We start from the raw sequence: 27,448 nt of genomic DNA on the forward strand, positions 1-27,448 counted from the left end.
CGCTTCCATCATCTTTCCTGGGACCGAGGTCAAGCTCACAGGCCTGTAGTTTCCTGGGTCTCCCCTTGAGCCTTTCTTGAAGATGGGCATGACATTTGCTATTTTCCAGTCCTCTGGGATCTTTCCAGTTTTTAGGGATAGGTTGCATATTTGTCTAAGTGGCTCAGCTATTTCATTTCTTAGTTCCTTAAGTACCCTTGTGTGAATGCCGTCCGGACCTGGCGATTTGTCGCACTTTAGCCTGTCTATCTGTCTGAGGACATCCATCTTGCTCACCTCTAGTTGGACCAGATTTTCATCCTGATCTCCTTTTACGATCTCCTCAGGTTCCGGAATGTTGGTTGTGTCCTCCATTGTGAAAACTGACGTGAAGAACTCATTTAACCTGTCCGCTATCTCCTTTTCCTCTTTTACCACTCCCTTTCTGTCTCCATCATCCAAGGGTCCTACTTCCTCCCTAGCTGGTTGCTTCCCCTTGACATACCTGAAGAATGATTTGAAGTTTGTTGCTTCCCCTGCCAGTCTTTCTTCATATTCTCTTTTTGCTTTCCTAACCACTCGGTTACACTCCTTTTGGTGTCTTTTATGCTCCTTTTGGTTGTCTTCTGTCTGGTCCTTTTTCCATTGTTTGAATGATGCCTTCTTATCGCTTATTGCCTTTTTCACTGCATTTGTTATCCACACTGGGTTTTTTGTTCTATTTTTCTTGCACCCTTTCCTAAACTTGGGGACGCACAGGTTATGTGCTTCGTGCACCGTGCCCTTGAGTAGGGTCCAGGCCTTTTCTACGGACTCTATCTTCCTTGCGGTATCAATGAGTTTCTTTCCCACCATTTTCCTCATGGCATCATAATTCCCTTTTTTGAAGTTGAGTGCTGTCGTTGTGGTTCTTTTCATCTTTGATGGTCCAATTTCTAGCCTGTACTGGATCGTGTTGTGATCGCTGTTTCCTAGTGGGGCTAGTACCGCCACCTCCTTAGCGGGTCCCCCTAGTCCGTTGAAGATTAGGTCAAGAGTGGCATCTCCCCGTGTTGGTTCCGTGACCAGCTGTTCCATGAAACAGTCCCTCGTGACTTCCATGAATTTGGTCTCCCTCGTACAGTTTGAGTGCCCGATGCTCCAGTCTATTCCCGGGTAGTTGAAGTCCCCCATCACCACCATGCTTCCGCTTTTGCATAACTGCCTCAGTTCGGCCTCCAGGTCCTGGTCGATTTCTTCCGATTGTCCAGGTGGGCGATAATATAGACCCAATTTTATGTCTGTTCCTGCTCCTCCTGGTAGTTTGACCCATAATGATTCCAAGTCGTCCGCCCATACTGTTGTTTCCATCCTGGTTGAAGGTATGTAATCTTTTATGTATAGCGCTATTCCTCCACCCTTTTTGTGTGACCTATCTCTCCTGTAGAGTTTGAACCCTGGTAAGGCCACATCCCATTTATTGTCATCAGTCCACCACATTTCTGTGACTCCGATTATGTCTAGGCCCTTTTTGCAGGCTAATACTTCCAGCTCTCCCATTTTAGCTCCTAGCGTTAGTGTACAAGCAATGCAAGTCCCGGATGTTCGCCTTTCTTGCTGGTTTTCCTCGTGGTTTGGTACTCCTGGTGTCCCCCTCGTAAGTTGCTAGTCCCCAAGCCTCGTCTTGGTCATCCTCCTCCTGTGGTGTATCTGTTTCCTCCTCAGCCTGTTTCCCCATTTTTGATTGTCCCTCTGGGATCCGTTGTTCTCTTCTAGTCCTGCTTACCATTTATACCCTTGAGATTTTGAAATGCCAAATTATTGCTGCAGCTGTAATAAATTTACCATTTTCCCATTCTAAATCACATCTGTAGGACCGCTGAATGATCAAGGAGTGAAAGGGGCGCTCAGGGAGGATAAGGCCATAGCGGAAAGACTGAATGAATTCTTTGCTTCGGTCTTTATGGAAGAAGATGTAAAATATCTACCTGAACTGGAAATGGTTTTCAAGGGTGATGATGCTGAGGAACTGAAAGAAATCTTGGTGGATCTGGAAGATGTACTAAGCCAAATCGACAAGTTAAAAATCACCAGGACCGGATGGTATACATGCCAGGATATTAAAATAACTAAAAAATAAAATTGCTGACCTGTTATTAGTGATCTGTAATCTGTCGCTAAAATTGTCTGTAGTATCTGAAGATTGAAGGGTAGCCAATGTTACGCCGATTTTTAAAAAGGGTTCCAGGGGAGATCTGGGAAATTACAGACCAGTAAGCCTCACTTCGGTGCCGGGCAAAATGTTAGAAACAATTATAAAAAATAAAATTGTGAAACACGTAGACAAACATGATTCAATGAGATGGAGTCAGCATGGGTTCAGCCAAGGGAGATCTTGCCTCACCAATGTGCTTGACTTCTTTGAAGGTATGAATAAACATGTGGATAATGAGCCAGTTGATATAGTATATCTAGATTTTCAGAAAGCTTTTGATAAAGTTCCTCATGAGAAGCTCCTGAGAAAATTAAAGAGTCATGGGATAGGGGGCAAAGTTCAGTTGTGGATTAGGAATTGGTTATCAGATAGAAAACAGTGGGTAGGGTTAAATGGTCATTTTTCTCAATGGAGAAGAGTAAACAGTGGAGTGCCGCAGGGTTCTGTACTGAACATAAGAATAGCCTTACTGGGTCGGACCAATGATCCATCAAGCCCAGTAGCCCGTTCTCACGGTGGCCAATCCAGGTCACTAGTACCTGGCCAAAACCCAAGACCGGGTGTTATTTAATTTATTTATAAATGATCTGGAAATTGGAACGAGTGAGTTGATTAAATTTACAGATGACACTAAACTGTTCAAAGTTGTTAAAAGCATGCGGATTGTGAAAAATTGCAAGAAGACCTTAGGAAATTGGAAGACTGGGTGTCCAAATAGCAGATGAAATTTAATGTCAAATGTAATGGGATGCACATTGGGAAGAATAATCCAAGTAATAGTTATCGGATGCTAGGGCCCACATTAAGAGTTTGCACCCAAGAAAAAGATCTGGGTATCATTGTAGACAAATATGATGAAACCTTCTAACCACTGTACAGCAGCAGCCAAAAAAGCAAACAAGATGCTAGGAATTATTTTTAAAACACATGGTTAACAAGACTAAGAATGTTATAAATGCCTCTGTATCGCTCTATGATGCAACCGTACCTTCAGTATTAAGTTCAATTCTGTTCACCTATCTCAAGAAAGATGCAGTGGAACTAGAAAAGGTTCAAACAAGAGCAACCAAGCTCTACAGCTATTAAAAGAAATGGATGAGTGGAGATATGATTGAAGTCTACAAAATCCTGAGTGGAGTAGAACGGGTACAAGTGGATCGATTTTTCACTCTGTCAAAAATTAGGGGGACACTCGATGAAGTTACAGGGAAATATTTTTTCATTCAGAGAATAGTTAAGCTCTGGAATGCATTGCCAGAGGATGTGGTAAGAGTGGATAGCGTAGCTGGTTTTAAGAAAGGTATGGACAAGTTCCTGGAGGAAAAGTCCATAGTCTGTTATTGAGAAAGACATGGGGGTTTTGGCCAGGTACTAGGGACCTGGACTGGCCACCGTGAGGATGAGCTACTGAGCTAGATGGACCATTGGTTTGACTCAGTAAGGCTATTCTTATGATTTTAATTAGTCTGCTCATCAACCAATGCAATGAACCATGGTTTTCTCACCATTAGAAGTACAGTCATGCTGTTAAAGAAAATAAATACAGCGATGTAATGTAGATTAAGCAATTAGGGCCTCTTTTACAAAGCCAGAGTTATGATTCTCTTGAGACAAAAGCACCAAAGCTATTATGAATTGAATGGGCATTTAACCTCTAATCCGTTCTGAGCTCTTTAGGGAGAACGGGATTTTTAAAAAAAATGAAAAAAATAACTAAGCAAGCAGGCTGTGCTGGAACACACTATTGGGCTTAATCAAAAAACAAAAAAGGGGTTTAGGAGGTGCAGGAATCTAACTGAGTGTTTTACACACACCTCCACCCAATTCCCCCCATAGGGAATAATGGGAGTACTCACTTGTATCAGCGTACCTGCAGAAAAAGGATTTCTGCCTCAGAGACAACATAAGTCAGTTGATGGAGATCTTCGGTCTCCTACACTTGAAAGTCAACGTGATGTACCCACGGCTCCCTGATACTTAGAGGGTTGTCACACAGGAGCCCCACAGCCTGCGCTGAAGCCTCTTATAGATCAGGTGAATGGACTTTGAGCAGGCTGGCTCCACAGGTACTCTAAGAGATTGGCATGGGAGCAGCAGGTCACCCACATGTGACTGTGTCCTTTCCCCAAAAGGGGAACTCCGAGCACCAAAGCGACAAAGAAATTTAAAAAAACGATGGAAAAATACCCGAAAATAACAAAAGGAAGCAGAGCAGAACAGAACACACACCTTCTGAGTTTGCTTTCAGAAGGAAAAACTGATGACAGAGCTGTTCTCCACTGCAGAAGAGGAGGAGTTCAGAGTTTTAAAGGGAATGCACTTAGTAGATAAAGACAGGTTGTTCACCCTCTCCAAGGTAGAGAGAACAAGAGGGCACTCTCTAAAGTTAAAAGGGGATAGATTCTGTACAAACACAAGGAAGTTCTTCTACACCCAGAGAGTGGTAAATACACCGGAAACTGTTCCGGAGGCTGTTATAAGGGAAAACACCAGGGATTCAAGACAAAGTTAGACAAGTTCCTGCTGAACCAGAACGTACTCAGTTAGGGCACTGGTCTTTGACCTAAGAGCAGCCGTGGGAGCGGAATGCTGGGCACGATTGACCATTGGTCTAACCCAGCAGCGGCAATTCTTATGTTCACCCTTTTGCAGATTCACAACTAATGGGAAGCAACTGAATTCGATTCTTCTGTTATTAGCACTGTAAGTTTATTAGCTGCTAAACCAATTAGCTACGAAATTTGGAAAAAAAGGAAAGAAATGCTTGTCTCATGCCTTCCATGTTATTCATGGATCTTTAAATCAAGGATGTTCCTCAGAGGGTTATGTAGCTGGTTTTAAAAAGGTTTACACAAGTTCCTGAAGGAAAGGTCCATACTCTGCTATTGAGACAGACATGGAGGAAGCCAGTGCTTGCCCTGGAATGTTGCTACTATTTGGGATTCTGTCTGGTACTTGTGACCTGGACTGGCCACTGTTGGAAACTGGCTAGTGGGCTAGATGGACCTTTGGTCTGGCCCAGTATAGCTATTCCTATGTTCCTCCAATGCCACTAATAAAAAGGATACACTCCCTCTGTTTTATTCTGATCCAGGTCTCAGAGCATTTGAACTCATCCCATTCATAAAGGAATTGTACCTGTACAAAGGAGCAGGCAATAGTACCACTGCGCAGCTGATTCAGCAGTGTCTCACACACAGCAACGTCAGGAACGCTGGTCACCCCATCTGTGATGATTATTATACCTGTAAAGTTAAATACCCTGGTGACCAATACCTCTGCACACCATGCCTCAGCTGCCTTGCCATTATTACTAAGCACAAAAACCCAGCCCACCTTACATTACTGACCCCATCCCCTCACCCCGTATATCAGCACTAAGCTGCACTGCACTCTTACAAGATGCACCCCAACCCCCCGGGGCAAATACCCCGATATAGTGCATGCCTGAGAGAGACCATATGAAAAAGCACTGACCTGCACTGGAATTAGCAGGAAGTAACTGCAACGCCAGGATTCCCTGGCGAATCATGCTGACCAGCCCTATGTCCGCTGTCACTATGGACACGCCCAGCTTTTTATCTCCAGATGTTCCTGTGTAATCTGTAGGACTGTCCTCATTAAGAGGGCATGGGAGGACCTGAAACTCAAAACACACAACACTGAACCATAGTTACTGTAACTGGAAAACCAACAACGCTGATACACCCCCATACTCTCCCATGCTAGTCTGTTCCATGCTAAAATGATGGAAGACTACAAAGTGCTGACAGCTACAAGAGAGCTACTTATTTATGCAGCTATTTTAAGGCAACTTTACTTATTTTCATGCTGGATACGGATACAAAACCATAACTATAATTCAATACAATCAGCACTTCTATACACCTGCACCATTTAGCTCTACAAGGTAAAGAACCCAAAAAGGTGAGGTGGGGTTGCCTTATATTTGTTGAAATTGAGCTATTCTGTATCAGGTTTCCAGTTATGTTTTTCTTTCCTGCTGAGCTCAATAAACATATTTGATAAAAAACTAGGGTTGAACATTTAACATGTCAATAAAACAATTAACGTGTTAAGAATTGTAACACACATTAACATAGGTCTTCCTTCGTTAACCATAACGTTCCCCTACCTCCTCGATCCATCTTTTGCTGCTGCAATAGCAGTCTGGTATTTTTCTCGAGTCCCTTCTTCTCTCTCCCCCCCTCCCAACCTTCCATACACCACCAGCAGTGTCAGCGATGAAGGCAGAGTATTGCCAGCTACCTGGTTGACTCCAGAGTGTCTCTCTCTAGCGTATCCTGCCTTTGTGGGAACAGGAAGTTACATCAGCTGATGTTGCTTCCTGTTCCTATGTAGCTGGGCCTTGGTATAGAGAGAGAAACTGGAGCCGGCTGGCAGCGCTTTGCCTTAATCACTGGCACTGCTGGCAGTGCATACAATGTCTGAGGAAAGGACTTAAGAGATACCAGACCGTGGGGGGAGGGAGGAGGAAGAGGAGGAGAGAGATGAGGATTTGCCAAAGGAGAGAAAGAAAGACTCTGGACCCAGGAAGGAGGGTTCAAGAGCACAGGAAGAGTTGCTGAGAGAAAGAGGTGCACTGGGGGATATTTGTAAGGGCCAGATGCTAGAAATGGGAGATGGAAAAAATAAGGGAAATGGAAACAGAGGAGAGGAGAGAAATAGTGGGGAGAGAGAGGGTGCCCAGAGAAGGAGGAAAGAGATGATGGTGCCCGGGAAAAGACAGATTTGAAAGGAGAAAAAAAAAATGGAAGAAAAGTTGATTGTGAAAGTTGGCTATAAGGCAGGAAGTGAAGAGGAGAAGAAAAGAGTGAATAGACAGGAGGCCCTGGAAACAGAGTTCAGAGCACAGGGAAGCAAAACCAAAGATGCGGATTAGAAATATAAAAATCACCAGACAAGAGTAAAATTAATTAGTTTAGTGTAGTTTAATAGGTGTGTATGGGGGGGGAGTAATGGGATTTGATAAACCTCCTTTCTTTGGGACAACTGAACTGAAATGTGTCAGTTTTGAAAATTTACATCTGCTACCTATATACTGCACATGTGAGGAGGCGCTTTATGCAATTAATCGTGCAATTAAAATTTTGCTTATTGGCTGGTCTCCAAAAATGTACTTTTACCAGTAAGCCTTATTGTTTATTTCAGCATTGTTTTCATCCATAATTCTTCTTACTCCATGCCTCCCATTTCCCCATCAATGTCTTCAAGCCCCAGCTCCCATCAGAACTCACCTGGCTGTTCGATTCATACTGTTGCTGCAACATTTCAGCCACTCTGCTCTCAAACTGACCCAACTGTGTGTAAATATGATGGAGAAAATCCTCCAGGCTAAATCCATCTAGCTGACAGCCCTGGATCAGCACCTGAGTCACAGACACAAGGAAGCACCTGTTACTATGAGAGCAGCAACAGCATGTGTCAAAACGAAGAGTCACTGTCCAAAGTGATATCATCTGACCGAGCCCTGAATGAATGCTACTCATTGTTCTGGATTAATCTGAAGCCTTATCACACACGCATGGGTTCCTTCCCACCCGATGTAAGCGCAAAGGACTAGGGGAGGTTAGAGGGATATGGTAAGGTACAGTGATGGGAAACAGTTTGGAACCACTTGTGAAATTTAGAATTTTTTTCAACTTTCTGACCTTTTACAAGTAGATTTGTCTGTGTATCACATTATAAGAGAGACACCTATACACCCCCACCCGCCTCCTCCACTCTGAAACAGAGAAACACCTATGTATCCCCCCAGGAAGGTCTCTCCTGTCAGAAACGCTCATCCCCCATCTCTGGAACCAACTTCCCCCACAAATCAGACTACAGAACTCTCTGATGGCCTTCCGGAAAGCAGTAAAGACCCTCCTCTTCAATTGAAATTCTAACTTCAAACTACCCCTTGACCCCCTTATATTCCCTCTCCTTTCTGCACTCTCCTGTACTTAAGTTGCTGTATAGTCTCGTACTGTCCAAAATGTTTTCCATTGTGAATGTTGGCTTGTAACCCGTTCTGCGCTACTGGGAGGACGGGATAGAAATCAAAATAAATAAATAAATATTGGTTATAAAAGTATTTCCCTGTAACTTCATCGAGTGTCCCCTAGTCTTTGTAATTTTTGACGGAGTAAAAAAAATTGATCCACTTGTACCTTTTCTAATCCACTCAGGATTTTCTAGACTTTAATCACATCTTCCCTCAGTTTAGTACTCTGTATGTGCACTGTGCATGAAAGAGGTTTTTCAGGATTAATTACTGAAATGTGGAACTGATAAGTCTCAGACATATTTCATTTCCAGAACACACTGAGCAGGTTTCTAAGATCCTTGTTCCTCTCTTTTCATGCAGACACTTGCTGTGTATGTAATAAGAAGCTTGGTGTCCTTATAGTGCCAGAAGTCCAAACCCAAGAAATTCAGGTGTGATGGATCAAAACAAGGGCTAGCAGTACCTGGTGGGATTGTAGTCCAATGATGGAAGAGTAGGCTTGGATAGTGACAAAGATCTCTGGCTGATACACTATGTCGGAGCCTGGGATGCGAAAAGGACGGATCAGTCCATTTAAACAGCGTGACAAGGCATGGAAGACTTCATCAAATATTATCTCCCCTGTTGAATCATCCTTAACAAGCATAACATTAGGTGTTAGAGGAATTGTGGCAAAGCAAATGATAGATAGCTAAACAAAATGCTGACATTTCTTCATAAGGTTAATGCAAACTGGCACCTCTCAACCATCCTGCAGTCTTTCATCAAAGGAAGTGGTGACTGCCACAGTGAAGAATCTGGGAGAGCTCAAATCAGAGCATGAGCTTTCTTGGCAATGGCCTCCCAGAAGCAGCTCAAAAAGTGGTTGCTCCCTATGAGATTCAGCGGCCATAGAAAGCCAATCCCTTCTACATTTGGCTTGATGATTTGCTCCTTTTTCTAGCCCAGCATCCTTGGCTGAACCTCCCTTTAAGAAGAGTTCTCCCCACCCCCCTCTGCAGAAGCAAGTCCCCACACTGACCTCCTCAATGATCTGAAATGCCCTTTGGGATTCATCCCAGGAAATGTTTCGGGATCCCTGGCTTAGGCTTGTGTAAGTGATTTGGGATGGGATAGGGTTTCCTCAGCAATCTGTATCTTTCTTCATATTTAGTATCTTATAGACTGCTTTTCCCATGTATGTCAAAGCAGATAACAATTAGCAAAAATACAGTACACCACCCCCCAGCCTGAACCTTTAAGTAATCCTGGTGGTCCAGCGCTGCATCGGCAGGCTCCCCTGCTGGACGGACGCCTGAATCCCCATCTGCCACGGCAGTGAGAGGCAAGAACGAGCCTTGAGCATGCCTACCTGGTCCCATGCCACTGCCCGAATGGTGTCGTCAGCTCGGTCCAGCGCTGCATCGGCAGGCTCCCCCATCTGCCGCAGAAGTGAAAGGTAGGCACGAGCCCTGAGCGCATCTGCCTGGTCCTGCACTGCCGCCAGAATGGTGATGTTGGTTCTCATGAGATTCGCAGGAGCTGATGGCACTATTCGAGCAGCAGCAACAGATGGGGACTCACTGCCGCAACAGATAGGGACTCGGGCAGCCGTCCAGCAGGGGAGGCTGCCAATGCACCACTGAACCACCAGGATTGCATAAAAGTACCGAAGGGGTGGGGTGTCCTGCAGAAAGATACTGGGGAAGGGGGCCCTCCTGCCGGAATTACAGTAAATTAATCACTAATTTAAATTTACAACAAATGTGCAGCTGAGGCAAGAGGCCTTGTGCTGGACATGTGAATTGCTTAAAAATTTTTTTTTTAAAAGAGGAAATAAAAATATAAAGGTATTAGAGATGTGCATTTTCCAAAGCTGAGCAGGAAACAGAAAGATTTTGCTGCCTGCCCTGTGCCCTGTCCCTAACATAGCATAACATTGTGCTTATTAACCGCGTAACCAGAAGTTCATAATTTGAGGTTGAAGGGTGGTAGATTCAAAGGCAACATTAGGAAATTCTACTTTACGGAGAGGGTGGTGGATGCCTGGAATGGAGGTGGTGGAGAGGAAAATGGTGATGGAGTTCAAAGAAGTGTGGGATGAACACAGAAGATTTAGAATCAGAAAATAATATTAAATATTGAACTAAGGCCAGTATTGGGCAAACTTGCATGGTCTGGGTTTGTATATGGCCATTTGGGGGAGGATGGGTTGGAGAGGGCTTCAATGGCTGGGAGGGTTTAGATGGGCTGGAGTAGGTTTTAATGGAGATTTTGGCAGTTGGAACCCAAGCACAGTACCGGGTAGAGCTTTGGATTCTTGCCCAGAAATAGCTAAGAAGAAAAAATTTAAAACATTTAAATTGAATCAGGTTGGGCAGACTGGATGGACCATTCGGGTCTTTATCTGCCGTCATCTAATATCTTACTTTAAAAGTAAGCAAATTACATAAAATAAGATGGTTAGTTAGTCAGTCAAATGCTTAGAAAAAAGATAGTTCTTCAATTGTCTTCTAAAATGTCTGTAAAAACGGGTTGTGAGAAGTAATGTTTGAAATTCTTTGTCATGAAGAGTTGCCTGAGATGCCAAAGTATGCTTAAGAAATTTCTTACTCCTACAACCCTGGACAGATGGAAAATTAAACAAAGGATGAGTTCTTCTACTGTGTTTGTATGAAGCCAAAGAAAATCTGTTGGCCAGCTAAAAAGGAGCTGTACCATAAACAGCCTTATAGCAGAAACAGCCTAACTTAAACAACACCCAAGCTTCCATAGGCAACCAATGCAATTCACAATAAAAGGGTGTGACATGATCATATTTCCTCATGCCATAAATCAATCCCTGCCTGCCAGCCACTAGGCACTGCCCTGTCCCAGCCTACCACTGGACCACAAGAGGGGGGACAGGGTACAGAGCCTGGCAAGGAGTGTGGGGTTTGGTGCAGAGACTGGCAGGGAGAATTTGGCTCAGAATGGGTTTTTTTCTTGTTTTCCTCCTCTAAATCTAGGGTGCGTCTTATGGTCAGGTGCGTCTTATGGAGCGAAAAATACGGTAATACTAATAACCAAATATAAACACAAAATCAAAGAAAAGAGGAGACAGACGGGACATGATCGAAACCTTCAAGATAATGAAGGGAATAGACTCTGCAGATTTCAAAAATAAATGGGATATTCATGTGGGATCTCTAATGAGATAAGGGCAGGAGGTTGGTGAGCAAACTCATGGGGGAAGGGTCACTGGAGTGGGCAGACTTGATGGGCTTTGGCCCTTTTCTGCCGTCATTTTTCTATGTTTCTATGTTTCTATAAAGACAGGTTGTTCACCCTCTCCATGGTAGGGAGAACGAGAGGGCACTTTCTAAAGTTAAAAGGGGATAGATTCCGTACAAACGTAAGGAAGTTCTTTTTCACCCAGAGAGTGGTGGAAAACTGGAATGCTCTTCCGGAGGCTGTCGTAGGGGAAAACACCATCCAGGGATTCAAGACAAAGTTAGACAAGTTCCTGTGGAACTAGAACATACGCAGATAGGACTGATCTCGGTTAGGGCGCTGGTCTTTGACCTGGGGGCCACCATGGGAGCAGACTGCTGGGCACGATGGACCACTGGTTTGACCCAGCAGCGGCAGTTCTTATGTTCTAAATCAACAAACTTTTGCATCCTGAACATGTTTTTAGTCTCTGAAAATTTTTTTAACACATAATAATCAACTCTCCTCCCCTTCAATAGGTAGAGTATTACACCAGCAAAAGAAAGGATGTGTTAATGGCCCTGTACAAATAGTTGGTGAGGTCCACTTGGAAAACTGTGTTCAGTTTTGGAGGCCATATCTTGCTAAGGATGTAAAAAGACTAGAAGCGATTTAAAGAAAAGCAACAAAAATGGTAAGAGTTTGTGCTGAAAGATATGAGGGAAAGGGAAGATATGATCCAGACATTTAAATAGTTGAAAGTAGAGAATGACACGGTGACAAAATTCATCACCATTCCCGTCCCTGCAGATAACCGCGGGAAATAATCCCATGTCATTTTCTAGTGTCTATTTCAACCTCGGTCCTTCTACACCAGCATTCTTCAAAGCAAAGCTTGCGGGTCAGTGGTTGTGGCCATTCATACTCTGATTCTTCCCTCTCTCCTTAAAGAATGACATGAAGATGGTTTCCTGCGGTTATCCGCGGGGACGGGAACGGTGATGAATTTTGTCACCGTGTCATTCTCTAGTTGAAAGGTATTAATATACAATCGTACCTCTTCCAGAGACGGAGAAGCAGTAAATCTAGAGGACACGAATTGAAGAGCACTTTTCCAAACCTCACTCAGTCCGTGCTTTATATAACATATTAAACAATTTCTATTCTGCATAACCGGTAAGTTCTATGCGGTTAACAAAAGGTTAGAAAATAAAATATACCAAATAAGTCAAAAATTGATTAATTGAGAAACAAATATGTCTTCAATTGCTTCCTGAGATGGCAATACAACACCAAACTTAATAACAGGGGTTTCAAATCCATATCTGAAAGGGCTGTCTGGTAAGAAAGGAGACGCTGATGGTATCTTTTATAGCAACAATCCTTTACTGATGGAAAGTTACAAAAGACCATGGGAGCTTTGTGTACGTTTGGACTGGACAGTAGAAAATGAATCAGTTAGACAGGTGCCAGACCAACAGAACTTTAAAGCAGAGACAGCCAAATTTAAATTTAACTCAGGCCTCAACGGGCAGCCAGTGAAGTTCCCGGTAGAAGAGGGTCACGTGGTCGAACTTCCTCAAACCATAAATCAAGCGGACCGCAGCATTCTGGATTATTCGCAGCCTAGATAAATTCTTTTCTGTACCTGTCAAATACAGTCCAGTTGGCTCAACATTAAAGATTAGACCAGTAATTTAAATGATGCAATATCAAAGTAGGATCTTATACTATGTAGCTTCCATAATGTGTAGAAGACTTTCCACACTAGTACATCAACTTGGTTTTGCCTAGTTAAATTCTGATCTAAGATGACATCCAATATTTTAATGGTGGATTGTACTGGGTATGTGACATTGTTTAATAACAAAGATGTTTCAGTAGGACTTTGATCTGAAGATTCAAGAAAGAATTTTGTTTTTCCGGGTTTAATTTTAATTTAAATTCTGACAATCAAGCTTCAATATCTCCTCTACCTTATTTCTGATATGTGAAATTGTTTGAGAAAAAGGTAGGATGATAGCGATATCATCTACGTAGCTGAATAATTTTATCTCCAAAGAAGTCAGTTTTACACCCAGAGAGGACAAATACACATTGAATAATAAAGGGGAAAGTGGGGAGCCCTGCGGACCACCACAAGGACTCCTCCATTTTCCTGAAAATTCATTATTAAATTTAACCTGATACAAACGGGTGGATGGAAATCCTTCAAACCAATTGTAAACTCCTTCATGTATACCAATCGCTTCCAAACATTCCAATAGTTTTGCATGATTCACCAAATCAAAAGTGCTGCTCAGATCAAACTGCATGATCAGCACATTGGAACCTTTGCTTAACAAATTGTACCCAAAGTCTAAAATGGTAGCTATCACTGTTTCTGTACTAAACAGAGGATGATAACCCGACAGAGATTCATGCAAATGGGATTCTAAATAATTCAATAGCTGGGAATGGCAAATAAAATTTAATGCTAAGAAATGCAAGGTCATGCATTTGGGCTGCAAAAACCTTAGGAAATGGTACAGATTAGAGAGTGAAGAGCTTATGGACATGACAGAAGAGCAGGACTTGGGTGGGATTGTATGTGATGATCTTAAGGTGGCCAAACAGGTTGAAAAGGTGACGACGAAAGCTAGAAGGGTGCTAGGTTGCATAGGGAGAGGTATGGCCAGTAGAAAAAAGAGGTATTGATGCCTCTGTATAAGACTCTGGTGAGACCTCATTTAGAATATTGTGAACAATTCTGTAGGCCGCACCTTCAAAAAGATATAAAAAGGATGGAGTCGGTCCAGAGGAAGGCTACTAAAATGGTGTGTGGTCTTTATGATGGGGACAGACTTAAAGATCTAAATATGTGTACAATAAAGGAAAGGCAGGAGAGGGATAGAGACTTTTAAATACCTACATGGCATAAATGTGCATGAGTTGAGTCTCTTTCAATTGAAAGAAAGCTCTGGAATGAGAGGGTATAGGATGAAGTCAAGAGGTGTGGTAGCTGTGTGGAACAGTCTCCTGGTAGAGGTGGTGGAGATAGAGACAGTGTCTGAATCCTAAAGGGCCTGGGATAGGCACGTTGGATCTCTCGGAGACAGAATGATAATGGTTACTATGGACGGACAGATTAGATGGTCGATTTGGCCTTTATCTGCCATCATGTTTCTATGTTTCTATGTTTTTAACAAAAAAATGAATCAAGGTTATTGGTCTGTAATTATTAACCAGAGAATGAATCTTTTGGATTTTTAACTACTGGTGTAATTAATATATGAAGGAAAAGTACCTTTTTCCAGCATATAAGATAACCAACCGAATAAATGATCAAGATGACTAAATGATTTCCCATATTTACTATATAATCTTTCCAGAACTGCATCAGGAATGGGTGACCACAACTGAATTTCAGATGAATACATAGGGCTCCTTTTACGCGCAGAATAGCATGTGCTAAACTGCCCCACCTGCTAGCCGCTACCGTCTCCTCTTGAGCAGACGGTAGTTTTTTGGGTAGCATGTGCTAATCTGGTGCGTGCGTTAACGCTAGTGCATAGTGTTCTTAAGTTGATAATTTTTGAATTAAAATGATAAGCTAAATCCTCAGATAATGGAAGCAAAAAGTGTGATGATTGTGTCAATGAAGTAGTTTTAAAAATATTAGATACTAAATCAAACTATTTTTTTGTATTAGGACCCAATTTTAGCCGAATAATAGGCTTTTTTGTTTTTCCTTTATTCATTTTTTGTAATGATATATTTTTTGCCTTCAGATTTCTCGATTGTTTTGGTTCGCTGTTTTTAACCATTTACGCTCTAGTCTTCTAATTTTAAAATTTAGTTTCATGTAGCTCTGAATCGAATCATCCATTGAGGTTTTGAGTACGTTTCTTAATGATGTGTTGTAAAGGAACTATTTTATCTAAAAAAGTTAGGCAAGAATTCTCCCATTGTGAATTGAATTCGCTTATGTCTTGTGATCTATCAATTTGTTCATACTGATTCCAAAATTCTATGGATTTAATTGATTTAATTCTAAGTGATAAGAACATAAGAATAGCCTTATTGGGTCAGACCAACAGTCCATCAAGCCCAGTAGCCCGTCTCTCACAGTGGCCAATCCAGGTCCCTAGTACCTGGCCAAAACCCAAGAAGTAGCAATATTCCATGAAGTGGCTTCCCCCAAGTCTCTCTCCATAACAGACTAGATTTTTCCTCCAGGAACTTGTCCAAACCTTTCTTAAAACCAGCTACGCTATCCGCTCTTACCACATCCAGAGCTGAGTGAAAAAAATTTCCTCCTATTGGTTTTAAAAGTATTTCTCTGTAACTTCATCAAGTGTCCCCTAGTCTTTGCAATTTTTGATGGAGTGAAAAATTGATCCACTTGTACCCGTTCTACTCCACTCAGGATTTTGTAGACTTCATTCAGATCTCCCCTCAGCCGACTCTTTTCCAAGCTGAAGAGTCCTATCCTTTTTAATCTTTCCTCATATGAGAGGAGTTCCATCCCTTTTATCATCTTGGTTGCTCTTCTTTGAATCTTTTCTAGCACCATTATATCTTTCTTGAGATAAGGAGACCAGAATTGAACGCAATACACCATCGAGCGATACAGGGGTATTATAACATCTTTGTGCTAATGAATGTTCCCACAATAATGAAAATAAATAGGTAAAGTGATCAGGCCAAATTGTTGGGCTCCAATGCCCATTCTTTAGGGATATTTTAGGAGAATAATCTTTATTAAAGGAAAAAGCTACTAGATCTAAATGATGCCCTTTTACATGCGACTGGGAAAAAAGTCAATAAATTATAATCCATAGATGATAGAAATGATTTCACATTTCAGCCACTGCCTTGTCACACAAACAGTGTAACAAGGCAGTGGCTGCTGCCAGAAGGATGCTGGGCTGTATAAAGAGAGGCGTAGTCAGTAGAAGGAAGAAGGTGTTGATGCCCCTGTACAGGTCATTGGTGAGGCCCCACTTGGAGTATTGTGTTCAGTTTTGGAGACCGTATCTGGTGAAAGACGTAAGAAGACTTGAGGCGGTCCAGAGGAGGGCGACGAAAATGATAGGAGGCTTGCGCCAGAAGACGTATGAGGAGAGACTGGAAGCCCTGAATATGTATACCCTAGAGGAAAGGAGAGACAGGGGAGATATGATTCAGACGTTCAAATACTTAAAGGGTATTAACGTAGAACAAAATCTTTTCCAGAGAAAGGAAAATGGTAAAACCAGAGGACATAATTTGAGGTTGAGAGGTGGTAGATTCAGGGGCAATGTTAGGAAATTCTACTTTACGGAGAGGGTAGTGGATGCCTGGAATGCGCTCCCGAGAGAGGTGGTGGAGAGTAAAACTGTGACTGAGTTCAAAGAAGCGTGGGATGAACACAGAAGATTTAGAATCAGAAAATAATATTAAATATTGAATTAGGCCAGTTACTGGACAGACTTGTACGGTCTGTGTCTGTGTTTGGCCGTTTGGTGAAGGATGGGCAGGGGAGGGCTTCAATGGCTGGGAGGGTGTAGATGGGCTGGAGTAAGTCTTAACAGAGATTTTGGCAGTTGGATCCCAAGCACAGTACCGGGTAAAGCTTTGGATTCTTGCCCAGAAATAGCTAAGAAGGAAAAAAAAAAAAAATTTAAATTGAATCAGGTTGGGCAGACTGGATGGACCATTCGGGTCTTTATCTGCCATCATCTACTATGTATTTGCATCAGTATTATTATCCTCCAAATACAGATTAATAGTAACATATCCCCTCTTCTACAAAGCCACGCTAGCGGATGCCGCAGGGCAACAGCCCCGAAGCCCTTTAAATCTCTATGGGCTTAGGGGCCGTTACCGTGCGGCTTTGTAAAAGAGGGGGATAGTAAATGACAGCAGATAAAGACCTGAATGGTCCATTCCGTCTGCCCATTAAGAACTTAAGAATTGTCGCTGCTGGGTCAGACCAGTGGTCCATCGAGCCCAGCAGTCTGCTCATACAGTGGCCCTTAGGTCAAAGACCAGTGCCCTAACTGAGACAAGCCTTACCTGCGTACCTTCTGGTTCAGCAGGAACTTGTCTAACTTTGTCTTGAATCCCTGGAGGGTGTTTTCCCCTATAACAGCCTCCGGAAGAGCGTTTCAGTTTTCTACCACCCTCTGGGTGAAGAAGAACTTCCTTACATTTGTACGGAAAGGAATCTATCCCCTTTTAACTTTAGAGAGTGCCCTCTCATACTCTCTACCTTGGAGACGGTGAACAACCTGTCTATCTACTAAGTCTATTCCCTTCAGTATCTTGAATGTTTCGATCATGTCCCCTCTCAGTCTCCTTTTTTCTCCAATTTCTCTAATCTCTCACTGTACGGCAACTCCTCCAGCCCCTTTACCATTTTAGTAGCTCTTCTCTGGACCCTTTCAAGTAATACTGTGTCTTTCTTCATGTACGGCGACCAGTGCTGGACGCAGTATTCCAGGTGAGGCATACCATGGCTCGGTACAGCGGCATGATAACCTTCTTCGATCTGTTCGTGATCCCCTTCTTAATCATTCCTAGCATACTGTTCACCCTTTTCGCGCCACCGCACATTGCACGGACGGCTTCAACGATTTGTTGACCTGTACTCCCAAGTCTCTTTTTGGGGGGGGGGGGTCTCTCTGAGTACCACTTCGGACATCCTATATTCGTGTACAGTACTCCCCTGATATTCACGGGAATTCCGTTCCAGGAACCCCGCAAATCTTGAAAAACTGCAAATACGTTTTTTCATGGGGGAGACTGCTTTGACATGCTCCCCGTAGTTTTTTTTTTAGTCGTTGGGTCCAGCGCTGTTGGTCATTTGGCGATCCGCTCTCTGTGCCTGCTCTCCAGCCCTAGTGCTGCCGCGCGCTGCAAGGCGAGACGCCACCAGATGCAAAGGTGCTCTGCTCTCCAGCAGAGTACAGCCGTCATGAGCCACTATCGCCGCCGGCTATAATTTTAAAATGCCCACTCTTCTCAGACTGTTCATCCTTCCTTTTTCTGCCGCCATGGCTCTGCTTGCTCTGCTCTCCAGGACCAACTCTGCCCGCTCTGCTCTCCGGGACTGAAGGCCACAGCCGAAGTGAGGAAGGTACAGAGGTCACTTATTTAAAGCTTCTGCCGCTCTTCCCCCCACCTATCCCCGACTAGCCCCTTTCTCTCCAGTCCTGCCCTGGTTTTAAAAGTACTGCTCTCTCCTGCCTCTCCCGCTGCCCTATCCTTGTCGGCGGTTTGCGGTTGGAAAACACTGCGAATGACCGAGACCGCAAACGACCTGGGGAACACTGTATAAGATTTTTGTTACTGACATGCATCACCTTACACTTATCCACGTTGAAACAAATAACGATCTGGGACATGCTCCCTCTTCTACGAAACTGCGCTAGCAGTTCTAGTGCGGGGAGCCACGCTGCTCCTGACGCTCATAGAGTTCCTATGAGCGTCGGGAGCAGCGCAGGTCATTCAGCGTGGCTCTCATCGCTAAAAACTGCTAGCACAGTTTAACAGAAGAGGGGGATGGTCTGCCACTCCCTCCTTGATAAAATTGCCCCTGTTTCAACCCACATCATCTCTTCCAAAAACCAAAAAAAAACCTTGGTTCACTTCATCACTTCTTCTTCTTAAGCATCAATTATGCTCTTTAGAATGGAAATGGCGAGCAAATCCCACTCCATCCAATCTTAATAAATTTAATGAACACTCAAAATTCTACAAACAATCAATTAATCTGGGAAAGAAAAAATATCATAAAAAATGTATTTCAAAAGCAAAGAACTCCTCGGCCCTATTTTCCATTTTAAAAAATCTGACACAATTCAAGCAAAAACAAATGATCACGAACAATTCCTTTCCCACAGCCCAAAACCTATCAAACTTTTTTCAAGCAAAAATCCAAACCATAAGGAATTCAATAAAAAATAAATCTCAAAACATCCATTATCCAGATGAGAATACTACAAACCACCTCTGTGCTACATGCTCAAATGTCAATCTCCCTTCTTTAAATGACATTCAGCGCATCATGCAATCTCTAAACCCTAAAGGCTCAAATTCTGATTCCACCCCACCATTTATCTTAAAGCATTAGTTTTCCATTTTTGGTCCATTCATACTTAAATGAATTAACAAAAGCCTTAGCACAGCAATAATGTCATCAGCCTGGAAACACTCCTTAATCCATCCTATAATCAAAAGCATCTTGGACTGCTCAACTATAGGCCAATCTCAAATCTTCCATTCCTCTCAAAATTAACTGAAAAACAGTATTTAACCAGATATCCAATTTCTTTGACAAAACTCAAGCTCTTCACCTCAATCAAACCGGTTTTCACAAAAAATCATTCCATGGAACATGCATTACTAGGTCTAACCACCTCTATACAATACTTTCTGGACCAGCACAAAGCTGTCATTCTTGTTTCTTTAAATCTCTCAGTCACTTTTGACACGATAGGTCACTCATTACTTCTCCAAAGACTTACCGAAGTTGGAATTTCTGAGCAAATCATTGACTGGTTCTCTTCTTATTTTTCAAATCGTACCTCCGTAGTATTCTTCAATAACACATCATCAATGTTTTTCCAAAATAATTTTGGCATCCCACAAGGATCAATACTCTTCCCTCTACTCTTCAATATCTACTTGGCTCCTTTACTAACTTTATGCTAATCTATCAGTCTTACCGCTTACACAAATGATATTCAGATTATCCATCCCATTGACGCATCCAGTTCCAATGACATTAATCTCATCAACTCAAAATTAAACAAGATCAGACAATGGCTCTGTGAAAATATGCTCTCATTAAGTACCTCCAAAACCAACTGTCTTCTCTTTCCATGGAAAGAAAATATTCACTTAACATCTCCTATTAAGAAAGTTCTTTTTCACCCAGAGTGGTAGAAAACTGGAATGCTCTTAGGGGAGAACACCCTCCAGGGATTCAAGACAAAGTTAGACGAGTTCCTGCTGAACCGGAACGTGCACAGGTAGGGCTGGTCTCGGTTAGGGCGCTGGTCTTTGACCAGAGGGCCGCCGCATGAGCGGACTGATGGGCATGATAGACCACCGGTTTGACCCAGCAGTGGCAATTCTTATGTTAGTTCAGTCAAAATCCTTGGTGTAATGATTGACAGTAAATTGTCCTACCACCTTCAGATTAGTGCAGTTGGTAAGAACTGTTTTTCAAGCTCAGAATGATCAGATCCTTAGCAAACATTCTTGGCCCCCAGTCCCTTAACGTCCTAATTCACTCCCTTGTTATTTCCAAGCTCGATTACTGTAACTCATTATATAAAGGTGTCTGTCAAAAAGATATCCGACATCTACAATTAATACAAAACATTGCCATAAAAATGATCATGAACAAGAAGAAATTTGATCATGTTACCCACCTGCTAAAGAGTGCACACTGGTTACCAACTCCTCATCGAATTACTTATAAAATTGCTTTAATTTCCTTTAAAACCCTATACACCAAAGAACCTGCCTTCATTCATAAGCTTCTCATTCCTCATGATCCTTCAAGAACCTTCTTCACGTTCCATCTTTAAAAATCATTAGTACGCGTAGGGCTTCTTCATTCACAACCACAACCCCTACAATCTGGAACTCAATTACCTTTACATATAAGGGTGGAACAAAATTTAGATAAATTTAAGGGAAACCTTAAATGTTTCCTCTTTAAAGATGCATATGAATGCTAAATGATCTCTGGGTCTACCCTAGCCGATATCTGTATTGATCCCGTTCAACTTTTAATATGATTCACCACCCTGCCCTTTTGACTTTAACTTTAATTGTACTCTTTTCTTTTTAAACTGTGTTTCCCCCACTCTCCTCTTGTTTTTATGTATGTTACATCTTGTCATTAACAAGTATGTTAATTGTTCCCCTTTTTAATTTTTAATTGTTAAAACGCTTAGAATTTATGATTAGCGTTTCATCAAATTTTAATAAACTTGAAACCTAACTCATCTCTATCTATACACTCTGATCAAGATAAAAATAAATTATCATAATTCAAAGGCCTTCTAAGAGAAAAATCTACCACAGTCTGTTCTGGAGAAAAGGAACTGAGTTCTAAAAGTCTACCTAATAGAAGAAAAAATATCAAAGTACAGTAGAACCTTGGTTTGCGAGTGTTTTGCAAGACGAGCAAAACACTCAGCAAACTTTTGCCTCACAAACTGAGCATGTTCTGGTGTACGAGCACCTCCCCGCCGCTCTAACCGGCATCGCACCCCCCCCCCCCGAACCGGCATTGGAGAGAACGAGAGCCAGAAGGCCTTGAGCATGCGCAGATGCTCAAGGCCAGCCCAGGCAAGAGGCGGGAGCTCGCATTCACCCTTACAACGAGCAGAAGGGGTAAGGACCGTGCTTGGGAGGAAGGGCAGGCGGATGCCGCTTTCAGCACAGGGGTGCTTTGCGGTTCTCGCGGGGGGGAGGGTTGCGATGCCGGTTTGGGGGGTGCGATGCCAGTTAGAGTGGGGGGAGGGGGTGATGGAGCAGCGCCGGTAGCCTCGGGGGGGGGGGGTGGAACGTGGAATGAATTGTTCAAGTTTCCATTATCTTCTATGCGGAAAGTTGCTTTGATATACGAGTGTTTTGGTTTAAGAGCATGCTTCTGGAACGAATTATGCTCTTAAACCAAGATACCACTGTAATTGAAAAATACATTTTGATAATATTTCAACTAAAATCTCACTATAAGTCTTAAAACCAAGTAATATTACTTATCTCAAATCTAGATGGAGTCTCTCCTAAATATCAATCCAATGTTTGTCCCACAAAGTCATCATGCAAAGGAGCGCTATAAGGTGCACGCCTTCGACTGCACGTCATTAGGCGCTGTCTTTAAACTGCTCAGCATCTGACATCATGGAAACAGGGGCGGAGCAAGCACCAACGCCAAAAACACATGTGAGTAGACTGGAGAGCAAAGTAGTTGACAAGAGTGCTCCTGCACTGGGCTTTAAACTGCTCAGCTATGTTGGTGTCTCGCAATCTATTCTACATAGAAAACATGATGGCAGATAAAGGCCAAATGACCCATCCAGTCTGCCCATCCGCAGTAACCATTATCTCTTCCTCATGTGCCTATCCCAGGCCCTCTTTAATTCAGACTGAATTCAACTCACTTCATAGCTTTCAATTCCTTTCCCATCCAAATACTTTCCTTCAGAGCCCAACTTCACACTTTCTACCCCAATACCTCCCCTTCGAATTCTAAATGCCCAAAGATTTTCATATTGTCTCACCAGCTCCGTTCAAAACCCAGATCTACTTATGATCATCTATTTCAGAACTCTTCAGAAGCATGAACACTGTGCTAATCCAGCAGCTATTTAGCAATCAGGAAGGAATTATTTCACTATTATAATAGTAGCTATAGATTTCTACCCCTGTGTTAGTTCATAGAGAGCAGTTAAGAACTTAGGCGGTGGCTGTATTTGATGAAATGTTCAATTCCCTTTGAATTTATCCAAGCTCACCACAATCCCTGTAGAAGGGCTCAAGTCCAACTCAATAACAAAGCGGTACTGTCGAGCAAGGAATGTAACTTGTGTAGACGGCAGCAGCAGGTATTGCTTCGGCCCTATAGGCTCATCCATCTGCCATCCATTTGGCAAAACACTGATAATGTCGAGCTCCTTATCTGAAGTCAACTGCCAAAAAGGAGAGGAGACAATAAAGTGAGAAAAACCAGACATGAAAAGGAAGGAAAGAAAATCCTGACTATATAGGCTTAACCCCTACTGCTATCTACTACTACGACTGTGTTTCCCCGAAAATAAGCCCTAACATGATTTTTGGGGTACACCTTAATATAAGCCCTACCCCCAAAATAAGCCCTAGTCGTAAGCAACCGCACTTCCCCCCACCCCGCAGTCGAACCACCGCTGACCCTCCATGCTTCCCTCCCAACCGATCCCCGCCAACCATGACTATAAATACCTTGCTGCAGAGGAACGTCGGGCCAGCAGCACTCAAGAGGCTGCTTGGCGGCCTTCTCGTGCCCTACCCAAAAATAAAACCTAGTGCCTTTTTTGGGCCCCAAATGAATATAAGACACTGTCTTATTTTCAGGGAAACACAGTACTTATTACGTCTATAGCGCTGCTAGACATGCACAGCTCTGTACATTAAAACATTCAAGAGACAGTCCCTGCTCAATAGAGCTTACTATCTAATCAAAGAGACATAGAGGACAAGTGGGGGGTTAGGAGTTAATCTGTCTATTAAAGCTGTAGATCACATATAGGCCAGGCCCATACACTGACTCAAACTTCCCGTTCCTCACCTACACGACAAGAAGTGCACAAGTGGGCTGAAGCAACAAATCTTGGCACAGATGGAAAATATAGAAAATATGAAGTAATTGATGTAAGATATTGATGTTCAAGTCGCAGTGCACCATTCATCAATGCTCATTGAGTGCAGTGTTCCTGCTTCATTGCTTTACTGTGTATTTACATTATGCAGGTATTATTCTTTTACATAGTGAACCCCATATCTTTCCTATAATCTATTCCACCCTCCCTCGACATCTTTACCAATGTTTCTGTGAAGGGGGCTTTAAGTAAAGACCTTCTAACTTATCAGATGCCAGTACATCATACTCCAGTGGGTCAGCAAAAGAGATTTGGAAACAAAGTACATGCTTCACGCTCACCAATTCAGATTCTGCCATGGGAGAAATGATTTGGTGCAAATTTGACAGAAACCATGCAAGACGAACATTGCGGGAAATGCGATAATCCTTTTTCATTAACAGAAATGCTTGCCCTGCCTCCTCTATCTGGGGAAAAAGAGAAAAACAGATTAATAATATTAATCTCACAATACAGATACAGACTTCAATAGTCACTCAATAAGAGGGTAAAAGAGGAAGTCCAGAAAAAGGCAGAGCTCCTTTACACAGGAAGCAAGCTTGGAGAGAGCAGAGTTCTCCTTCAGATGTGACAGAAGAGGAGCAGAAGCCCAGCAATTAAAGCAACAGGCTAAGAACAAGAAAAGCCAAGGTTCAAATTCCACTTCTTCCCCAACACTCCCTGTGACCTTTAGCAAATCACTTAACCTTCCAATCCCTCCAGTACAAATTGGCAAACATAACAGTGGAAGTTATGCAGAGCATCAGGAAGGATTCAAGGAAGATTATGGCAGAGTTGTTGCATTTGAGCTACAAAAGTACAATGAAACAGTACAATATAATCAGTGAAGTTCTTCTCTGCAAGAAAAGCAATATCTGGGGGAGTGACTGTGTCTGATGATTTTAAGGTAGCCAAACAAGCACACAAGGATTCTCAGATACCTAAGGAGATGAATGACCAACAGAAAAAAGTAGGCGATAGTGACTCTATATTGGACATTTTTCCCCACATTTTCCAAGGTGTCTATATACAATTCCAAGCGAGAACTGTCAATATGTAGATAAGGGCAAGTTCGCTGATATATCTGGATTTTCAGAAAGAGTTTAGCAGTGTCCATCACAAGAGGCTCCTGAGGTATACGAGATCTCCGCTTGTCGGGCAAGCCCCTCTTATCTCTACCCTTCTCTTCCACTGCCAACTCCAGAGTCCGTCCCTTCTTTCTTGTGGCGCCGTATGCCTGGAACAGACTGCCTGAATCAATATGTCATGCTCTGTCCCTGATATTATAATCTCCCCAACCCTGAAATGTCCTGTCTAAATTAGATTCTAAGCTCCTCTGAGCAGGGCCTGTCTATTGTGTGTTAGCATGTACAGCGCTGTATACGCCTTTCAGCGTAGATGGGGGTAGTTTTATTCATCCTTGAGGAGACGGGTTGGAGCCTGCATGAATTCTTGAGTGTTGCTCCTGCGTTGGGTGATCTTCCGGGCATGCAACGTAATGTTTTTATTTTGATAACAAGTGCCATTCTGCACATCAGTCTATCCTGGGTAGGGCTGGGAACCTGGGATAGCTTTATGGAACCGTTATTTACCAGATGTTATTTTGACTCTATTAATCTCCCATGTCACTAATGACTACCTTACGAATCATGTCCTGGAATGTGTCGGGCATTACATCTCCTGTCAAAAGAACCAAAATCCTAAACAGCTTAAACATCATAAAGCGGATGTAGTTTGTCTGCAAGAAACTCGTTTGACAGATCTTGAACATGCTAAGCTGAGAAGGTCTTGGGTTGGGGATGTATATGCAGCCTCTTCTCCTCAGAAACGGGCTGGGGTGGCAGTCTTAATTCACAAATCCCTGCCCTATAAGGCACGACTTGTGGAGAAAGACCCCCAGGGCCGATTCTTATTACTTCATATAACCGTTGGTACTTATTCTTTTTATTTGCTAAACATATATGCGCCTAATGTCCATGATCACACTTTCTTTGAACACATTGCTGCTCTGCTGTTGGAACGCGTGGCTGATCCGGTATTTCTTGCAGGAGATTATAATCAGGTACTTGACGCTGTGACCGGTCTAGTCCAGGGACTCTCACCGTGGGGTCGAGCACACGGGGCATTCCCTACCTGTGTGCGGCTCTGGATCTGGTTGACCCTTGGCGCTTGCTTTATACTACTGAATGTGATTAAACACACAGATCCCGCGCACATGGTACGCTTTCTAGAATTGATTATATACTGGTCACTAGCTCCTCTTTTCTTAATATTGATGCAGCTACAATAGGACTCTCAGTTATTTCGGATCATTCCCTGATTTGGGTAGATGTCAATGTTGGCTTTGGTGTTCGGTGCCCTTCTCGTTGGCGTTTTCCTGGTTACTTGTTTCAAGATGAACATTTTTGGAATTTTTTGTTACAAAAGTGGAAAAAATTTTGGACTTTAACGGTCAACATCTAACTGAACCGGAACTATTTTGGTAGACAGCTAAAGTAGCCTTACATGTGGATTGTATTGCAAATGTCAAAGCTCGAAATCGTCGGTTGTCTAGGAGAATTATACGTCTGGAACGATAATTGGCAGTGGCCAAACATCAGTATACGGCTAGACCAACCCCGGTGGCTAAGGAAAACTTATTAACTATAGAGACTACTCTTAACTCATATACAGGAACGTACGATGAAGATGTTATTTTATCAGAGGTTTAAATACCACCGTTATGGTAACCGCTTGGGGAAATTATTAGCTTATTTGACCAAAAGAGCGAAAGGACAGCGGTTTGTTTTTGGTCTTAAGGATGATAGGGGCACTATGCATCACAAATAGGATCAGATAGCCAATATATTCTTAGACTATTTCCAGAAATTTTATGCACAATGAGACCAAGGTGGGGGTCCACTTCTGAGGGATTACTTGGAGGATTCCGTCTTCCTAAGTTAACTGCTTAGATGTAGAGACTCTTAATGCACCACTCACCCTTAGAGAATTACAGAAAGTGATCCAGACTCAGAGGAATTATTCTGTCCCGGACCAGATGGCTTTACTGCTGAATTTTACAAACTGCTGTCCTCCCAGATCAGTCGCCCTCTCCGAGATTATTCTGAGCAGGTTATAGTGGGGGGGGGGGGGGGGAGCTTTCCAGCGGGAGCCAACAAAGCCCTCATAACGCTTATTTTAAAACCGGGTAAGGATGCCACTTCTCCTGATGCTTACTGCCCTATATTGCTACTTAATGTTGACATGAAAATATTAGCAAAGCTATTGGCAGATAGACTTTCTAATCTCCTTCCTAGACTTATAGGACCAGAACAGGTGGGTTTTGTTAAAGGCAGGCAGGCGGTGCAGAATGTTCGTATGGTACTATTGACTATGGCCCATACCTATGTTGTTAGTTAGTTTGGATGCAGCCCGATCGTTTGACCAGGTGGACTGGAATTATTTATTTGAGGTATTGGATTATCTAGGTGTAATTGGTTGGTTTGCAATGGCAGTCAAAACTTTATATAGGGGCCCGATGGCTCGGCTATTGGTCAACGATGTTACAACAGCCGCTTTTTCAATTGGCAGGGGTACGAGACAGGGATGTCCTTAATCCCCACTCCTTTTTCTGCTTTATTTGGAGCCGTTTTTACGTACCATATCTAAAGACCCAGACATAATGGGAGTTGCTTTTTCGACTCGGATGGTTAAAGCATTAGCCTTTGCGGA

The 27,448-nt window shown here is 42.8% G+C and overlaps 1 protein-coding gene across 4 annotated transcripts in view; it reads right to left on the minus strand.

Moving 5' to 3' along the window:
- The window catches only part of SZT2 (SZT2 subunit of KICSTOR complex), a 523,775-nt gene that overhangs the window by 481,052 nt on the left and 15,275 nt on the right, over window positions 1-27,448 (minus strand). For all 4 annotated transcript variants that reach the window (XM_033916162.1, XM_033916160.1, XM_033916161.1 and 1 more), the window contains exons 2-7: window positions 24,040-24,165; window positions 22,859-23,032; window positions 8,647-8,817; window positions 7,432-7,563; window positions 5,651-5,813; window positions 5,312-5,418 (exon numbers count right to left, since the gene is read on the minus strand). In XM_033916162.1, the coding sequence (XP_033772053.1) occupies window positions 5,312-5,418; window positions 5,651-5,813; window positions 7,432-7,563; window positions 8,647-8,817; window positions 22,859-23,032; window positions 24,040-24,165 (873 nt within the window). The remainder of the gene's footprint in view (window positions 1-5,311; window positions 5,419-5,650; window positions 5,814-7,431; window positions 7,564-8,646; window positions 8,818-22,858; window positions 23,033-24,039; window positions 24,166-27,448) is intronic.

Source organism: Geotrypetes seraphini, chromosome 12, assembly GCF_902459505.1.
Source record: "Geotrypetes seraphini chromosome 12, aGeoSer1.1, whole genome shotgun sequence".
Lineage (NCBI taxonomy): Eukaryota > Metazoa > Chordata > Amphibia > Gymnophiona > Dermophiidae > Geotrypetes > Geotrypetes seraphini.